The sequence below is a fragment of the Brienomyrus brachyistius genome, chromosome 9 (genome assembly GCF_023856365.1).
Source record: "Brienomyrus brachyistius isolate T26 chromosome 9, BBRACH_0.4, whole genome shotgun sequence".
In the NCBI taxonomy this organism is placed as follows: domain Eukaryota; kingdom Metazoa; phylum Chordata; class Actinopteri; order Osteoglossiformes; family Mormyridae; genus Brienomyrus; species Brienomyrus brachyistius.
In genome coordinates this window covers 22563321-22583031 of record NC_064541.1, presented here as the reverse complement: position 1 = coordinate 22583031, position 19711 = coordinate 22563321, and the positions used below count along the sequence as shown (strand labels likewise).

The 19711-nt window shown below is 41.8% G+C and overlaps 2 protein-coding genes across 3 annotated transcripts; both read left to right on the top strand.

The window, feature by feature from the left end:
• Nucleotides 1-811: 811 nt before the first annotated feature.
• Nucleotides 812-4801, top strand: m6pr (mannose-6-phosphate receptor (cation dependent)). The gene is made up of 7 exons (XM_049026314.1): nt 812-1181; nt 1467-1645; nt 1841-1998; nt 2342-2451; nt 3223-3353; nt 3455-3581; nt 3660-4801. The coding sequence occupies exons 2-7, from the start codon at nt 1473-1475 to the stop codon at nt 3783-3785; spliced, it is 825 nt and encodes a 274-aa protein (XP_048882271.1). The 5' UTR covers nt 812-1181; nt 1467-1472; the 3' UTR covers nt 3786-4801.
• Nucleotides 4802-5742: 941 nt separating this feature from the next.
• Nucleotides 5743-19460, top strand: phc1 (polyhomeotic homolog 1). 2 transcript variants are annotated; one of them, XM_049026563.1, is made up of 15 exons: nt 5743-6096; nt 9694-9811; nt 10442-10552; nt 10722-10799; nt 11088-11228; nt 11458-11622; nt 11707-11788; nt 12013-13055; nt 13167-13302; nt 13452-13612; nt 15151-15238; nt 15336-15423; nt 17915-18083; nt 18397-18634; nt 19244-19460. In XM_049026563.1, the coding sequence occupies exons 1-15, from the start codon at nt 6077-6079 to the stop codon at nt 19393-19395; spliced, it is 2790 nt and encodes a 929-aa protein (XP_048882520.1). In that variant the 5' UTR covers nt 5743-6076; the 3' UTR covers nt 19396-19460. The 2 variants fall into 2 exon arrangements, with proteins under 2 accessions (XP_048882520.1, XP_048882521.1); XM_049026564.1 differs by lacking the exon at nt 5743-6096 and adding an exon at nt 8701-8850.
• Nucleotides 19461-19711: the final 251 nt, after the last annotated feature.

Here is a 19711-nt window from a genome sequence, read left to right as displayed (position 1 = left end):
AGGGAGGAGAAATTAACCGTTTAAAACCCAAACTGCATATTAAAGGCACCTCCATGTTTATATACATATTGTTTTGTAAGGTATGTTTCATTTTCTGCAGTTAGTTGTATTTCACTGCAAATGAGCAGTGGAAGAGTATTTTCTTCAAACCTGTTGATCAACTGTTGGCATATGTGTTAAATACACACACACACACACACACACACCAAAATCCAGCATGTAATTGCCATTTCAACATACCAATATTTCACAAATATCTGAGTGTTGGTAACGAAAACCGCGCCAACTGGTTTTTTTTTTCATAAATTAAGTATGATTCAAATCACGATGCCACCTAGATGTTCTTAGTTGCACATGACAGTTCTGCACTTGCTCTGTTTTTAATTATAGCTTATTAAGCATACACAACTGAAGAGATCTAATCAAGCACATTAACTTCATCAATATACATTTGCTAGCGATCCTTTTAAAAAACAGAGAATAAAATGTGGGTCAGTGGGTTAGGATGCTGTGGTTGTGATCAGAAGGTTGCTGGTTTAAATCCTGTGATTCACAGAGTGATTTCACCTTTGAACCCCTGAACAAGGTCCTTAATCCAAAATGCTCCAGAAACTAGCTTAGTCTGTTCTTTGTTATTTAACTTCGAATAAAAGCTAAATAAATAAATGTAAAAACATATGCATAAACAGGCTCAGTCTTTTAACGATGATCGATGAATAGGTGAAACAAAACACATTTAAACCAAAAAAAGCTCATCTTCTACAATGTCGGTCACATGGCACGAAAGAATGACTGTTTCCTAGTTCAGTCACATGACCTCTATGTTTAGTTTCACTTCCGCGTTTCGGATTGGACATGGGATAATAATGATAATCTGCATAGTGAAAGTATATGATAAAGCCAGCAACTATGTGGATTTCGCATGCCTACGTTTGCCAATATCTGTAACCAATGATGCTTATTGAGTTTTCTTCCCCGTAATACGTCTGATTTTTTTTTCCATTTCGACCGTTGCATCGCTCGTGGTTTTCTGATAAGCGAGGTGACTACCCTAGCTGTCAGTTACGGTTAGTAAGGCGTAATTCGAGGAACCAGTTAGCTGTAGCTAAAGTAGTAAAGGATATTTATCCTGATTATATTCGATCTGTTCGCTCTCCTTAACCGTGTTGGAGAAAGCCGAGGTAGGTTGGAAATGAGCTCGCTTCTTTTAACTTGGGCCACATGTTTTTTGAGTGAGTAAGCGTCATATGGCTGTCACTGAGTCTTCTCACTGTTACGGTGAGAAGTTCCGGTGTTCTGAATAATATAAAGGTTAATGTGGAGTAAAACGCTTTAAAAAAATATTTCTTCTTTGCAGTTCTTTTGGGAAGCAACTGTTTGTCCTGCTCAGTCACTTCAGACTATTTAAGTTTAAGTGTTGTTAAATGCATTCCATTGTATTCCATTAATCATACGTCTTTCCCCAGGATCCGATGTATATATTCCACAAAATGCCAGTGCTGTCTTTAGTTGTTCTGTTGGTCCTCGTCATTGAAGATGGGGAAGCTGGCAACAACACAAGCAACTGTAAGCTGGACTCAGTATCGAAGAATTCACAGGCCGAAAAAGAAGCTTTGGGCAGATTGGAGCCCCTCACAAATAGGAAGTGAGTATGAGCCAAAAATCCCATCCCATCTTCCACCATCACTGTGTTATCTTATAGCAGATAAACATCCATTTAGAATTACACATTACAACAGTGCCTCACATTTCTGTAATCAGTCATTCATGATCACATTGTTATTTAGCTCTGATGTGACTTTGTGTCCCTGTTAATGGGTGTCCCACTTCTATCTCTAAGCTTCACTGTGAACACCGGTGGAGATGAAGCCTACACGTACCAGTTTCGCGTGTGTGGTGATGCTGGGGAAATCCCCGAAGGAGGAGTTGTGCAGAGAGACAAAGAGGGAAAGGAGACTGTTGTAGGGAGGTACAACGTCACAGAGGCTATTGGTGGCAGTAAGTACAGCTGTTTGCTCTGATGTTCTTTCAACATTTTGGGAACATTGTGAACATTTTGTATGGTCATCAGCTCAGTGGGAACCTGGGTGGGGAATGGCTTTAGTAATGAAATTGTGTATCACTTTTGCTTTACACTAGAGTTTCCCAACCCGGTCCTTGGGGAACCTATGATGGTCCACATTTTTGCTCCTTCCCAGCTTCCTGCTTGGGAGGGACTGTCTGAGTGTCTGACTGTCCAGGCTGAGAAACACCGTTAGGGTTTTTCCTGCTTTGTGGAGAGTTTATAGATCCTGTAGATCAGTATACTGTAGATCCTATTTTAACACCCCCCATCCTCCAGGTGACTGGGTGATGCTGATCTACAAGAACGGCTCTTCGTATGACAGGCACTGTAGCAGTGAGGGGCGGAAGGCCATCATCATGATCTCTTGCAAGCCAGGAGTCTTGGCGGTAAGTGGAATTCCGGGCGCTAGCTTGTTCCATTATAATTTTATATCACAGTATTGTCTTGTTGATATCATCATAATTATCATTGTTATTATTATCATCATTCAATTTGTTACCTTGTGTTGAGTTGTTATATAATGCGGCATTATTACATAATACGTTGTTACACGGGTCCAGGCCAGAATCACTAAGGCTACGTTCACATTACGAGCCTCAGTGTTCAATTCCGAAGTTTTGCTCCGACCAGGTTGGCCTATCTTGATGGTTCCCATTGATAATTACAAGTGACTTGTATCTAACTGTAATGTCAATGCAACTGTCCTCCGAAATGGCACACATGCGCACATTGATACGTTTTTGCACAGTGCTATCAACAACGGAAAATGCTCAGCACATGCATATAAGAAAAAAACCACATGAATTCCGATCTGACTGTTCCCATTCATGCCTCATGGTTACGATTCCCTTATTTATCCAATCTATGACCACATATGAAAGGATCTAATTCCTGTGTCCACAAACAGCAATGAAAACATCAGATTTGTATTACTTCTGCCTGTTAATGTGAGCGTAGTCTAAGGATGCATCTGAAATTAGCGAGTGTACATGATCTAGTCGAGGACTAATTGATACATTATTAATTTGAGGTGCTATTCACCATTAGCCACTCCTGCAAACCTGGGTCTGGGGGAACTTCTGTTTATCTGTAATTCAATGATAAAATAACTCACCTGTCACTTGTTTATTCGCTCATTTATTTTTGTTCCACCACAGGGTGATCTAGCAATAATTCTGGAGGAGAGACAAAGGGAGAAGAACTGTTTTTATCTGTTTGAGCTGGATTCCAGTGCCGTCTGTCCACCCGTATCCTCTAAACTGAGCTTGGGTTCGATTCTGCTGATCATGTAAGAATGAACCAACATGGCTTCATTAGCTATAATTTTGTTTTGGGATGTTAAAATTGGTGATTCTCTGAGCTGTGTTCATGTGTCTTCTTATGCCTCAGTGGTTTTACCTGCTTGGCGGTGTACTTGATTGGTGGATTCCTCTACCAGCGGCTGGTTGTTGGAGCCAAAGGGATGGAGCAATTTCCCAACTACTCCTTCTGGCAGGAAATTGGAAACCTGACTGCAGTGAGTATTGACGATCTATGCCCATGGCCATGGTGTTAACGGACGCGTTTTAAACTCGTCTGTCTTTTCATCATTTAGGATGGGTGTGACTTTGTGTGTCGATCCCGTGGCAGTCGGGAGGAACCGCCTACCTGCCAGGGTGTGGCCACTGAGCCTTTGGGGGAGGAGTCGGAAGAGAGAGATGATCAATTGCTGCCCATGTGACCTCATCAAATTCATATCAGGATGTATATGTTTATGGTGACTTTTTTTGGAATTCAAAGATATGAAACATTAAAGGATAATCGAGAATCGTAAAAATTATGAAGAATAGGAGATTTGTGTTATGTTATAGATGTTTCTAAATATTATGGAACAGTGTTGCACATCCCAGATAGTCATAATATTTGACAGAGCAGCAATTCCAACAATAACATGGGAAATAGAGATATATCATGTGCTGTTACATAGAATTTAGCTGTGATTTAACCAAATGAAATATCACAAAGTTATAGCAATGTTGTTGACAGTTACGACTATAATGTAAATGTACGGATGGCCAGAAAAACAAAAACTGTAACTGTAATATTATTTTTTTCAAGAAGGAATGTGACACTGGTTAAACATTTGGCAAGAAAATGCAGCTACTGAAATAATGATTGTTATTTTAATACTGTACGATTCCTAATATACATGTGATGACTTTTTTTTCCATTTCCATTTATGTTGTGGTGTATATATTTCTAAGCTTGGAAAAAGCCACAGGAGTAATTCAGTATTTGGACGCACATAGATAGCTGTGAATCCAAAGAACAGCACTGATGCATAACCGTCAAGTCATCTGTACTGCAGGTGTGTTTGAACTTTAATGAGATTCGTGAACTCCCATTGCAGTGCTCTTATTTTTACTGTTTACTTCAAAGCAAATTTAAATAGCTATTTTTGTTTTCACCTTTGAGGCAAGATTAGTAGTAAAGAATAAAGTGTGTATCTGATTACGCCTCTGCCTTGTACTGTTTGCTTCTTTAATGAGTAGGACTGTGCTGTAGTGTTGTAGGTAAGTCAACAGTATGACTTCTTCGTACAACACCCAACGTGCTTTTGTCACCAATCGAGAAATGCGAGGTGGTTCACAACGGTAACTAGGAAGAGCCCCTGTTGCTAGCAGGTTTGTAATGCTTGTTGTGGTTGTGAGACATTATATAAAATGCTGCGTTTACATAAATAAAAGAAGAAAATTACAGTTTGTCCTGTTCTTTTTTATTTTATTTTTTTTACAAAAGTTTAAAAAAGTTTCTTAACTTTAGAGCAGTGTTTCTCAAACCAGTCTTTGGGAACCCCCAGACAGTCCGCGTTTTTGCTTCCTCCCAGCTGTGGACTGTCTTGGACCAAGGACCAGCTTGAAATATGGTGCTTTAGAGCAGCGCTTCTTAACCAGGAATCCATGAACTTGGTTACAAAAAAAAACTATATTTTCAGCTCTAGTTGAAATCTAGCATTTCCCAATAATGAATGTAGACCACATACCAGAGCAGTATCATCATTACCTGCGACTTGGTCACCAACAGGTATCAAGGATGTTTTCATGATTAGTCTGAGGAGCAGTCCACAAGCCTCACCACACTGCCAAAGGGGTCCATAACAGCAAGCAGGTTAAGTTTTAAAGATGGTTGTACTGTATGTTTACGTTTAATTATTTAGATGCTTTTGCTCAAAGCAACATACAAGTGAGGTACAGTGCTTACAAAAACTATTGGGGCGCTTGCTTATATTTGTGAAAATGTTGCAAATTTATATATTTCACAACATTGACAAGGAATGTTTAACATATCTGTGTACAGGGCCCTCCACAATTATTGGCACCCCTTGTAAAGATTTGTAAAAAGGGTTAAAAAAAATCTACATTTCAGTGAAGTAGCTATATCTCACACTGAAAAAAAAATTGAAAAATCCAACCTTTCTTTGAAATAAATTTATTCAAAGAAAAAACAAATCCTTCATTAAGAAATAATTATTTTTAACAAAAACACATGTGCCACAATTATTGCCCTGCTTTTAATACTTTGTACAACCTTCCTTTGCCAATATAACAGCACTGAATCTTCTCCTATAACATTTAATAAGGTTGAGGTCAAAGTTTTAATAGTCTTTCGCAAACTCCCGGTGTTTACATTTGTGCTGTCTCGTTATTCCTGGGTCCTAAAAGTGGAAGTGTGTGAGTAGTAAGCTGCGGCGCTTCCTCACACAGGAGATTGTAGGAGTGAAAGCTACGGCGCTTTCTCCTGACATAACTAGATTGTAGGAGTGAAAGCTACGGCGCTTTCTCCTAACAGTTAGCTGACATAAAAAGCTTTTTTTCTGGCATACCATTCAAATTGTCACGGGACGCTCCGGAAGTGAGCGAACGCGCTGGCAGGCTAGCGAGCAAGGAGCAGGCAGGCAAGCGGAATACGGGGAAAACGGGGTTTAATGGCGGAAAACGAGGTGCATGGAACATCAGACGCTGACTGACATCAATGACGGACAAAGGACTCGGGTAAGACACGGACTGAAATACACAGGACTGATTGAAAATAAGCAGACACAGCTGGGTACAATCCGGGAAACACATGTGGGTAAGCAGGGGGCGTGGCACACAGGAGGAGCCGACGAGCAGGGCATGACACAAATAATCCATTAGAATGAATGTGGCGTTTGATGGTTTTTTTTCAGAGACGTGGTAACCCCAAGATTTTACTTTGTCTTGTAAATCACCACCAGAGATCCTTGGGGATTTTTTGCCTCTCTTACAATCTTCATCACTGTATGTGGGTGGAAAATAAACTTGGGTCCCCTTCCAGGCAGGTTTGTAACAGTTCCAGTTGTTGTCCTCATTTTTATTTCCCTAACAGTAGAAATTTTCAGGCAAGTAACTATTTTCCATGCCCATTCCCTGACTTATGAAGGTCAACACACTTCTCCCTCATTAGTTTCGTATGTTCTCTTACCTTTGCCATGTAGATGGATGACTAAGGGAATTTGGGATCTGTGTCACCTCATGTTTGTATCCCAGTTAATCAGGAAGTCATGGATGACAGCTTGAAGGTTCCTTTTCACTCCAATCAACCTAAAGATGTAGAATTTACAGGGGAAACATGCTTCAGTTACATTGTGTTCACTGTAATTTCCAGGGCTGCCAATAATTGTGGCACATGTGTTTTTGTTAAAAATAATTATTTCTTAATGAAGGATTTGTTTTTTCTTTGAATAAATTTATTTCAAAGAAAGGTTGGATTTTTCAGTGTGAGATCAAGCTACTTCACTGAAAGGTAGATTTTTTCTAACCCTTTTTACAAATCTTTAAAACTACTGTTTTAAACATAATATATTTTGTAAATGAATTAATTATTTTTGTTGTAAAGCCAAATTGCAATATTTTTACTGAATCGAGCAAGCAACCCCAAACCTTCTGTGAGCACTGTATATACTGTAATATGCTGTATTTTAAATTATTAGAAATTAGTAGAAGAATCATGAGACTCAAGTTCATTTTTTATTTGACCTCTAAGTTATGCCTTATACGCATTGGTGATCTTCACTTTTGAGGACACAATTTTTGTCGTATATATGAAGTGTGTTAATATACAGTAGACCTTCGTTTGGGAGCTGTATCTATTTATGCGCCCTGGGACATTCCCTTACTTTAACCCGCTCCCCTGCCTTTTACACCTCTCCGTCTTTCTTGTTTTCTGCCCATGTTTGTGGCCACGTCTGCACTATACAAATAGGTTTATTAGTATTTCCACCCTTTCTCCTAATTTTCTTGTCTTTTATTCCCCTCTTCCCTCAACTGATATTCCACAGAAATGCATCAATGTAGAATAGCAGAAATGAAACTAATATAAAGTAAAAAATGAAAGTAAGTAGATTGAATTGCATGTAACAAACGCTAGTTATTCTTTTCTGTTGCCCTGTTAGTCCTGGGAACCATTGGAGCAGTAGTATCATTCCTTGGAGTTTGTGCTCCTTAGACTCCAAGACGATCGGCATGAAAAGGCACCTGAGGCTGCACAGTTTCATTCAACTTCATTGTCATTGTGAAACATCACAGCTGCTCGAACGTCGAAGCTGCTCAGATGCTTACACTTTTTCCAGCTTCCAACACATCAAATTCAAGAACTGGCTGTTCATTTGCCTAATATATAACAACACCCTTGACAGATGCAATTGTAATGAGAAAATCAATGTTATTCATTTCACCTGTATGTGGCTGATTGGTGTATATATTTATTCCAGAAGTTTGGTTGGGTGTTCATACTGGATTCTTTTTGAGGGGTTCAGGATGTGCACTGTGTGGGAAAAAAAGCTGTTTGCCAGTCTGGGGGTTTAACAGCACATGCTCTTATGGCAGAAGGGCAAAGAGTTCATGGCTGGGGTGTGTGTTACCCTTGTTGATTCAAGGTGCTCTCTTCAGACACCCCTTTTACTGACAACATCGATTTCTGGGAGCCATACATCAGGAATTCGTACAGTTTTATCCCTGGCTACAAAGCCTTGCAGTCACCTGCTGTGCGGTTGTCTTGGCAGTCGGTGATGCTGCTGGTCAGGCAGCATTCTATTATATCACTTGAGAAGTTTGTGAGAATGTGTCTCGTAAACAGCTTTCTTCAGTTTTCATAAGAAATGCAATGGCTGCTGGGCTTTCTTTGCAAGAGCAGAAGAGTAAGCAGTCTATGTGAGGTCCTCAGAGATCCCAAGAATCCCGAGAAACCTTAACACGTGTTTTGTCACTCATCTTCTTAGGTTAAGAACATTTAGCATTTTTATGAAATAAAACACATTCAAGGAATATAAAGTAGCTAATAAAGAAATTAAATTAAATTTTTTAAGGTTTTAGGACTTTTTTCAGCTTAGCTGTTACTTAACGTCCATGGAATATCTAAAAACATTTAAGTGAGCCATTTTATAGCCACATATTATAAATGCTTACGAAAATACGTTGCAAATCGCGCTAGAATTTTTTCATAACGGGACGATCCAGTGCTATACGGATTAGTAGGAAATGTAACTATGATTTCGAAATATTATTATTATTATTATTATTATTATTATGCGCGCCATTCCTCGCGGCTGTTAGACGTCATCAGTCTACGCCGGAAGTGCATAGACAGACGCCAAAAAAGGAGGCGGAATATTTTGTCTATTAGCAGAATCGCGGATTTTTATATTATTAGGTGCTTGGTAGCGAATTATATGAAAACATAAATAAACGACTACAGAAAACTATTACACAAGGAGGGGGGAAATAGACGTATGTATATCTAGAAAGGACTTGATGGGAAAACTGTTCTTTGCTCATGCAAAACTAATAAAAAGAAACGTATATTGCCACTGCGAACTGATAATAGCGATTGTATTTTAGCTGCAAGCGCGATTTTACTGTTTACAATATGGTATTTATTAATAGTAATAGATATTAATATAATATGGAAGTTTTATAGTAACGCTGTTATTTATCTGTAAGTATTGTTTTAAGCACGTAAGTGCTACACGTAAGCAGTATTAAGAGTAGCTAAGGGGTTAAGGTATTTTAATCGCGGTACAACTCGCTTTGTATTTCAGCTAAAGAAACGGGATTCTTGCAATAAATTTCACCATGTAAATCCTGTAGCTAAACTACGACCACGGGGAATCTGTTAAGTTAGCATTTTCTATTTCGTTTACATTTTCTCTGAGAAAATTGAGAAGTTGCGAGATAAATCATCCGTTATTTATGGACAATTGGACTGTAACTGCATTTTAGTGTATGGAAGTTTTTGGATATATTAACGTATTGCATGTGCTTGCAGAAATAATACTTTGTTATTTGTGCATTGTTTCAAGTGTTGATTTTGAGTCCATGTCCAGAAATTTAAATTAGCTGTGTGTTACGGAAAGACACGTTTATTTTTTGTTTGTTTGTTTGTTGGGGGGATACTTACCGTCTATTCATCATTGATTCAAATAAGTTATGATCAGTAATAGAATTAAAAAGGATAAAGACTTTATGAGTGTTACTTTGTACAGCCAATAACCATCAGCCTCCATTATTCATTCCCCCAAGCCAATGTTTTGTTTTGTGAATCTTTGATTGACAGCTTTGCTTTCCACTCAGGATGGAGACTGATGGGGACCAGAATGCAGGTTCTGCTAATGGAAACACTCCATCTGGGGGAAACTCTCGCCCACCTCAGATATCTCAAATGTCTCTGTATGAGAGACAGGCTGTACAGGTCAGTGGGTCTATACATGCATATTACGTTTCCCCTTGTACTTTGCCTTTTACCTTATAGGTAGTTGTCATGCCCTAACATATTGGCCACCCAGAATCATTATAAAAAATGCCTGGATAATAGATGGAAATGTATAATAAAATTGTACAAAAAAGTGTCCACTCTGATTGTTGTGGTTGTTATAAAGTACACATTTCTACCTCTTGAGTTTGTATGAAAGCTAATAATAAGCTTATTAGTTATAATGTAAGTAAATAAGATGTGGAATGACTACTTGGAAATCAGCCCTCAAGCAGTGAGTATTTAATGGGCTTTTTTTCTGCAGTTTATTCAGTGTAGCCTTATTAGCATTAGCACATTAACATAAGCATAATGAAGAGAAAATTCAGCAGTACTCACAGGAAGAGAAACCAGTAATAAAAAATATAATGTTGGCAGAATAAGAGGTATGGAAACCTGATCAGATGTAGTACACATGTACGTAGTTTAGTGTATGTTGATTTAGTAGGTGGTTCTTTCCTTGTACACAGACTCGAAGTACCGGCTTAATGTTACACTAAGCATTAACTGGGAAGCTTTCTTGTGCCTTTTTTCTCCCAGTATAACCACTGTTCTCATTGCTGGATACAGGCTCTCCAGGCCCTGCAGAGGCAGCCCAATGCGGCCCAGTACTTCCAGCAACTGATGCTGCAGCAACAGATTAGCAGTGCCCAGCTCCAGAACCTTGCGGCCGTGCAGCAGGTACCAGTACTGCCATGAAGCAGTGCTTTTGGGTGCCTCTGGGTCTGCCATTGGCTGCCTGGGTCGGGGGAAGCTTGTTAGTGCCATGTGTTTGAGCAGCCGTGACATCCTAGGAGGGTCCTGTTTGGATGCTGATTTTCTGTCATTCCTCGTACCTCTCTCTCTCCAGGCCACCCTCGCAGCCAGCCGTCAGTCCAGTTCCCCCAGTAACAGTGTCTCCCAAGCCACCAGCACAGCTCACTGCACCGTGCGTCCAAATGTCTCTCTCGCTATACCAGGAATATGAATCTTTCTTTATTAGGCTGATATTCATACTCGCTAGTTTTAATTGGTTAAAATGCATCAAATGAGCTTCACTTGCAGTTTGAAGTTACTTTTTGAACACATAAGGAAGTGTTTAGGAATGAAATTTTAGTTTTCTTTCACATTGTGCTCCTTTATTGATTACAGAGTAGACATAACAATACTAAAATGGCTTTTTATCACAAAGGTTTAGGTTTAATCCTTTCTGCCTAACGTCAAGTTAATTTCGCAGGTGAACTTAAGTTCTTCGGGGGGGGGAGCCATGAGCAACCCTCGGCCTCTTGGCCCCGCCTCCTCTACGACATCATCAGCCCTGAGTCAGTCAGTACTGCTGGGTGGAAACACAGCTGGACAGGGACAGATGTTCCTCAGAGTGAGTTTGAAATTTCATTTTCAGGCCCACACTGGTGCCACCACTGACTCCCACGCCTCCTCCTGTGGCTACGGAGGTCACCTTGCTGGTGGAGTTATTCAGAGACCCGCTATCCTGGGATCATTACTGTTATTTCAGTGTTTGACATAGTATGAGGTTTGCATTATTATATCTTATGTTGTTTTAAATGGACATTTTTATTAACCGTTTAACTACCATCCTTTACCAGGTTAATCGCTCTCTTAGGACACCACTTTCCTCGCAGCTTATATTCATGCCTTCTGGCACAGCAACAGCTGCTGTAGCAACAGTCACCCAGCAACAGACCCAACAGCAACATCAGCAACACGAAGTTACTCCCGTCTCTTCTAATAGCCAATCCGACACAGACCAAGTAAGAGCGCTTCCGAAGTATCCGTGGGACTCGGTGCCTGACGCATCACTCCCCTTGCTTTCTGACATGTGTCTCTCCATTCAGGTCCAGAACCTGGCCCTCCGCTGTGTCTCCAGTTCTCAGGTTGCCACAGTGAAGACAGAGTGCCCCGACCGGAAGGACACGGGTAGGAAGAACCGGAGTTTCACTCCATGACATCACTAATGCCTGTCATTTTCTAACCTCCTCCTTTTCTAATTAATTAAATAATTAAAATTCAAGGACCAGGAAGTATTTTGTGACGCGTGTGACGTCCAAGCAGTGTTGGGGTCACTGTGCTCAGGTGGCATGTTGAGGGCTCCTAAGCTGATATTTCCCCCCATCTGTTTCTCTTTTTTCTTGGGTCCTCAGCCGCCTACTCTATGGTCCAACAGCCACAACAGCAATTTCCCCAGACTGCGCAACAGACCACAGGGCAGCAAACCACAGGGCAGCAGCTGCAGCCCCCACAGCAGCAACAAATGCATGCTAAACTGCCCTCTTACACCCAGCCCTCCACTCCCACTATTCCCAGTATGAACCTCAAAACCGGAAACCAGCCCAACATGGCCCCTCCACCAGCCCCTCCCCTGCCCCCCTCTTCTTCCCCTTCTCCATCTATTCCTCTCTCTCAGCTTCTTCTCTCTACTTCTGGCTTCTGTCAAGCACGTGCTGTCACCACAGTTACCTCGGCTACCACGGCGACTCACATCTTGGTTCCGACTTCCAACACCTCAACCCCATCGCAGGGGTATCCTGTCAGCTCTGCAGGGCCCAAACCTAATATTAACACGCAGACACTGGTGGTTCAACCACTCCAGCAAACCAACACTAACATAAGCTCTGAGAAGATGGCCCATACTTCCGGTCCTGTCCCCATTCAGCCGAAAACTGTCCAAGGCCTCCGCTTGCCCCTCCAGCTTCCCTCAAGACACCCCCCTCCAATTCTACCTGCACCACCAAGCAACCCCCAGTGCAGTACCTCTCACCTGCCGCCGCATGTTCCTGTTCAGCTGGTGGGTGCCAGGCAGGGTTCTCTAGGAAACTCCCAGGCTTTGGCTCTAGCGCAGGCTCGAAGCTGCTGTGCCCAGGATAGCGGGTCTCTGAATAACTCCACCAGCAAGGTGACCTCCGTGGCCACAGGAGGAGGCGTGGGAGTCGGTGGTGGCTCCAGTGCGGGCCTGAAGTCACCCCAGAGTGCACTGCCTTTGACCCAGGTCTCTCAGATTCACCTGCCTGCCACTCAAGGTCCTCTACTAAATCCAGCCCGCTCTTCCTCCTCTGCCTCGCCCTCTGCCGCCAATTCTTCTGCTCCCTGCCTCTCTGTCGCCCACCCTTTGGACATCCAGGCTACCCCGTCACTGGCAGTGCCTCCTAGTGGAGATCCAGTGCACGTGCAGTCCGTTCAGATGCAGGTGAGTGAAGCATACATTCTCCATTAGTTAACTTCTATAACCGTCCTCGACCAATTGATGTGAGCATGTGTGTCTAAAAGCCCGACTCATCATGTTTCCTGTGACTTGAAGGGAAAACCTGCAGCTGGCTCTCTGAAGAGGAAGTCGGAGTGCGATGTGAACATGTCAGTGGCCGGGCCCAGCCTGGTCTCCACTCCCCCGGCCAGAGAGCTATCCCCTCCTATCTTGACTCCGGCTATTGAAGAAGGCGAGGAATCAATGTTTCTGCATTGCTGATATAATGATATAATACTGTCTAATTACAGTGTTGTTGAGAATTAAAATATAGGAGTGACATTTTTGCCACTTATTCGGCTTCTCATTCCTTCTCTCTTTTTTCTTTTTATTCCTCTTCAGCCTGTGGTACCACCTCCACTCCATCCTGCCTGTCCCTTTCTACTTGTCGAGCAGGAGGTGGGCAGGAGAAGGGCCCCCCTCCCCAGGCTGTAGTCAAACCCCAAGTCCTCACTCACCTAATTGAGGGCTTTGTCATCCAGGAAGGTGCAGAGCCCTTTCCAGTAAGTTCTTTATCAGAGCAAGAGCTAGACCTGCGGTGGGTTGCACCAATCTTAGCCTCCGATGGACATAAACTGCCCTTACATTCCAGTGTACACACTGCTGAAAAACAATCGGTCGCACCCCACACAAGTAGTTTCAACGTAGCACTATGTTATAACGTAAACACCAACTTAATATTAGGTGTAAAGTCCATCTTAAAAAAAATCTAAAAAAGTGAAAATGGCACAAATGTGAATAATCTAACAAAAACATTTTTGTCTTTAACAAGTAATAGTATAACGTTGTCAGTGATAATTTTAATAACTTGTTACTTTGTCCACTGATTTAGGATAAAACAAGGTCACTGGCTTGAACCTTAGTCTAGAGAGCTAACGTCAGCTGGCAGGCCAGTGAAATGCACTGCCCTGCCATTATTTGTTTCGTGTGAACCCTGTCTGTCTACATTGAGGTTGAGTATCTCATGTAGTAAAGTGACTGTCAAGCACCTATTATAAATGTCTATCTAACTTGACCACAAATTTGCTAAACATACTAGTAGTATGATGCATATCTCCATTGATGCATACGGATTCCCCCCCCCCATATGTTAACCACGGATTAACTGTAAAATTTTACCACCATAGTGTGAAAGCTTTATTGCCGCTGTCACTTTTAAAACTTAAAATCATTTCTCACACCTAAAGAGAATCCCCCACTTATGCGTAGGACATGGAGAATTTTAGATTTTCTGTGAGAACGCAATAACAAAAAAAAACGCATGAATGAAGCAGCATGACAGCCATGGCATTTTTAGTGGAATCTGATCCCCTCCTTCCCATGACATACATTGGTCGCCTGTCTGCAACTTGTTTTTCCAAGAACTCATTTTATAATCTTGAAAAAACAACGTTGGCTATACTGAGACCACGAGAAAAATAAGTGATCTTGACATAAGACAGAAAAACACAATGATGTGTGTCCTCTGTGGACTTCCACCCAATGCAAAGTTGCAATGAAAAGACAGACAGAGCAGTGTTATGATCCAGTCTGTGACTTAAATACCGTAATATGAGCCGAACTGTGAATTTTGTGATCCGCTGCACCCCTAAACCAAACCTAGTAAGCTACCTAGTGCGCACTTCTTACATTGCACCATCCATGACTCATTACAGGTTTCATTACAGCTGTGAGTTAAACAGTTCTCATAAATACAGAGAAACAAATCGGTAGCTATGCATAACCCAAAGTCAACAAACATGTGGAACAGCAAGTTGGTTCTGGTAATATGAGACAGCGATTTCGATTGGTTGTGCATGGTGAAAACGTCATTCTGTGCGACAGTATTTTTATTTATTAGCTACTAACTTAGATGTAGTTTAAGTAGCAGTGGTGTAACTGGCAAAGAATGCGGCGCTAGTTTTAGCGTAAGACTTAAGGTGCACTTTACGACTTTACACCCGACTTTATTATTGAAGTTACGCTAAGCTTGTAGAACAGACTACTGGACTGTCAAGGGGAGTGGCCTCTGTAACCATGGTAACCACTTGCTGATTGGCAGGTCACCGGACCAGTGAAGGATCGATCTGATGGGACATTGCCAATGGCTGCACCACCTGCAGACCAGACAGAGTCTGAGTCTCCTGCAGGTGAGTGTCTATGACCTGTAAAAAGCAAGCAGATGAGCCCAGCCAGAGGCTCTGTGTGTTTCCTGGATGTAACTCCTTATCCCGCCCCTGCACCCAGTGATGAAGTGTGAATACTGTGAAGGTTTTGCTCCAGCGAACCAGTTCCGGGGCTCCAAGCGCTTCTGCTCCATGACTTGTGCCAAGAGGTATGGTTACTATTACTACTGCCACCACCACCACTGCTACTTCAGATATGCAACAGTGACTCATACCACCTTCATATCTCAAGCCTCTACTCTTGTCTCATGTAATGAAAATATGGCAGGCTGAATGTGCTGAAACTATTAATAACAACGGTCCCGTTCTTGGAAAGATGACGAAAGTTATTTAGTTAACTAAAAATGGTTGGCACCAGGTATTATATTGGGCACCCCAGCCCGCGTCCCTTAAGCAGAGTTACCATTTTACTGACTCTTTAAAAGAGATTTTTAGTAAAGTCGAGCCGGAGGCTTTTTTAGATTTTTTTTTTTTTAATTTATTGTAAGGAAATCTTAAGCATCTTATTTAGATTTTTTTAATCAGCATTTTGTAGTCATTTATGCAGTTTTTTATGGAAGATTATAAGCACAAAAATTCAAATGGCAATTCATTTTGCAATTGTCAATTCAATATTCAACCAGAGCATGCATTTGTCATTTCAATATTTAATCTGTGCATGTAATTTGAAAATACATTTTGCAATCGGCAATTCAATGTGCAAAGTGCTTATGCAATCCTTAATTCATTTCATAATGTTTTGAATAAAAAATAGAATGACAATTCACTGAATTGCATTTCGTTTTGCCATGGGCTTTTTGCCTCTTTATTCAAATGGCAATTCATTTGGCAATTGTCAATTCAATATTCAATCAGAGCATGCATTTGTCATTTCAATATTTAATCTGTGCATGTAATTTGAAAATACATTTTGCAATCGGCAATTCAATGTGCAAAGTGCTTATGCAATCCTTAATTCATTTCATAATGTTTTGAATAAAAAATAGAATGACAATTCACTGAATTGCATTTCGTTTTGCCATGGGCTTTTTGCCTCTTTATTCAAATGGCAATGGCGTCCCCGGGAATTGCGTTGCATGTTGGGGAGAAAACTCAATTTGCAATTCCCAACTGTCAGACCGCTCATCAAGGTGGACCTTCATTAACGACGTCACTTCCTTGTTTAGGGCCTCGCTACCATTCAACGGATTTGTTCGTTTAGTTAGAATGAGTAAACCCCCTTTATCTTCTTTATTATTTTTTTTAAATTTTTTTATTATTATTTATTATTTTTATTATTTGTAATAATTATAACTAGTTGCACTTTTCCTTATTTGATTGTAACATGCTGATTATATCATTGCAATAACATGCTTTTACCACAGGAGGTGTGATATATTGTTATGTAGACTTTTATAAGTAACTGTTTGTTTGAGTTTGTAATTGTTTTGCTCTAAATAAAGTTCTTTAAAACGTAAAAAAAAAAAAGTTAGAATGAGTAATGGCGGCAGAAGAGCTTGCAGTAAATATTTCTGTCTTAGCAGATGACATGGAAATTAATCGGGTATCAGCAGTAGATGCGTTTGATAGGTTGTTTGTGTTGTCACAGAGGGTAGAGGAACTTACAATCTTAACTGGACTTGATACGAGAAGGGTGCAAACTAATGTAGCTCAGGCGTTACATCAAGTCACGCAGTTGGTTACCCTCTGTGACAACACAAACAACCTATCAAACGCATCTACTGCTGATACCCGATTAATTTCCATGTCATCTGCTAAGGCAGAAATATTTGCTGCAAGCTCTTCAGCCGCCATTACTCATTCTAACTAAACGAACAAATCAATGGTAGCGAGGCCCTAAACAAGGAAGTGACGTCGTTAATGAAGGTCCACCTTGATGAGCGATCTGACAGTTGGGAATTGCAAATTGAGTTTTCTCCCCAACATGCAATGCAATTCCCGGGGACGCCATTGCCATTTGAATAAAGAGGCAAAAAGCCCATGGCAAAACGAAATGCAATTCAGTGAATTGTCATTCTATTTTTTATTCAAAACATTATGAAATGAATTAAGGATTGCATAAGCACTTTGCACATTGAATTGCCGATTGCAAAATGTATTTTCAAATTACATGCACAGATTAAATATTGAAATGACAAATGCATGCTCTGATTGAATATTGAATTGACAATTGCCAAATGAATTGCCATTTGAATAAAGAGGCAAAAAGCCCATGGCAAAACGAAATGCAATTCAGTGAATTGTCATTCTATTTTTTATTCAAAACATTATGAAATGAATTAAGGATTGCATAAGCACTTTGCACATTGAATTGCCGATTGCAAAATGTATTTTCAAATTACATGCACAGATTAAATATTGAAATGACAAATGCATGCTCTGGTTGAATATTGAATTGACAATTGCAAAATGAATTGCCATTTGAATTTTTGTGCTTATAATCTTCCATAGTTTTTACCTTTTTGGCTAGTTTTAATTCCTGCTTTAATCCCTATTTACTCTCACCTTGAATTGCAGAACTTATTCTCCACTAGGGGGTGCAAAAGCACCATGCTGTGGAAGTGCTGCCTTGTGATTCAGGGGCAGCCAGGTAGCATTACTCTCTCATTACTTGAACTGCTGATGGCTGTACCCCTGCAGATACAACGTGAGCTGCAGCCACCAGTACCGCTCACGGCGCGGCCGGGCCCTGCGAAGTGTGGCTGGGGGGCCTGCAGGCCCTGATGGCATCCTGAGGCGCAGGGGTCCTCGCAGAAGCAGTTCAGAAATTGCCAGTGCCAGAATAGCGGGAAGACACCTGCCTGTCAAGGTGTGTGAGCATCCCTTGTAACGTGTGTTTTCCAACTGTAAACGTGTGTCTCCTTTTCTATGCACCTTTTGCTAAGCGTGCAGCTGGGCTGTGGAGGGGTGATGCCAGTAGGAAGGGTGGGGTGAGCTTGTAGGAGGGACCTGCTGTGCGATGGCTGCCCTAAATGACGCCCAGCCTGAAGATGACGGGGTCCTCGCTGGCACCATTTGAGCTGCACGGCTGCCCCTTTATTGATGTCATGTTACTCACTAGTGCCCACACTCACTGGGAGCTTGTTTCTAATAACCCACGCCCCCCCCCCTCCCACCCAAAGTGTCGATCAGAGTCCAGCCGCTCCGAAGACGTCTCCAGCTGCGAGGAGGAAGAAGAGGAGGACTCCCTGTCTCTGTCTCCAGGCTCGTCATTTTCTGTCCCTCGAGCTGCTCATTGCAGGGCCCAGCTGGAAGGGCAGGCCCCCGGGGGCCTCTCGCTAGATGGGGCCCACTTCCTGTCTGGGAGCCCTTCTCACTGGAGCGTAGAGGAAGTGTGTCAGTTTATCTCATCTCTGCAAGGTGAGTTTCCCGTTGGTATCCCTGGTTTACTGTTTGATGTTTTATTTAATTCCTCGCCCTGCTTTTATTACATTGAGTAGTGCGTGTCCCTCTTGGCTAGCAGAACTGAAAATGACCATTTGTGGGTGTTCTGGGTCCCTCTGTCTTTTTCAAGTAGTAATGCTTGTTCCAAAATGTGAAATCACACCAGGTTGAGATGACCATTTACCTACAATGCACTACTTTGTATGTCCATGTCACATCCCCTGTGTCACAGAGTGGCTCATAAAAACCAGATCTATCCATTTATGGAATGGATATAAGTAGAGTTAATGATATGAAAATAAAGTTCTATAAGTGTAATGGGGTCATTCACCTTCTACCGACAAGAAAAGCTTGTTGGGGGAAAGTAGCCAGACTGACCAGCTGGGTCACCTACGTCCATTTGCACAGCCTTAGAGTCAAATATAAGTAAATAATTCTCTGCATGGCAATCGGATGCCCCCAGTCAGCTGCTGTGCTGTTTAAAATGCACCCTTCGTGCCTTGGTTCTAGACGTAGTCAGATGTACTTCTGTATCGCCTCGGAAGGACCATGTTCATAACACTCTTTCTCTCTCCTGTCCATTAGGCTGTGAGGACCTGGCGAGTCAGTTCCTCTCGCAGGAGATTGACGGTCAGGCCCTACTTCTGCTGAGGGAGGAGCACCTCATGTCCACCATGAATATCAAGCTGGGGCCTGCACTCAAGATCTGCGCCTCCATCAACAACCTGAGGGACTGAGACACTGATAGTACCTGTAGGGGTGGGCTGTACCACACTTCTTCACTGGGGGGGGGGGGGGTTGGGTGGGGCTGTTCGAGCAGGCTGTACCACACCTCCTCATTGGGGGGTTAGGGGTGGTGTGAGAGAAGGAAGAGAAACATAGTGTAAGGGCTTAGGTTCCATTCTTTGGGGACTTGTTTTCTGTGTTTTGTGAAAGAGGGCGGTAAAATATCCGAAGAAAGGTCACCATAATGCCAGACTTCTGAATGTGTATTTGTGAAAGAGGAGAGTCGAGGGTTGGCTGTCTGTATATGTGCCTGTTTCTCAGCAAACA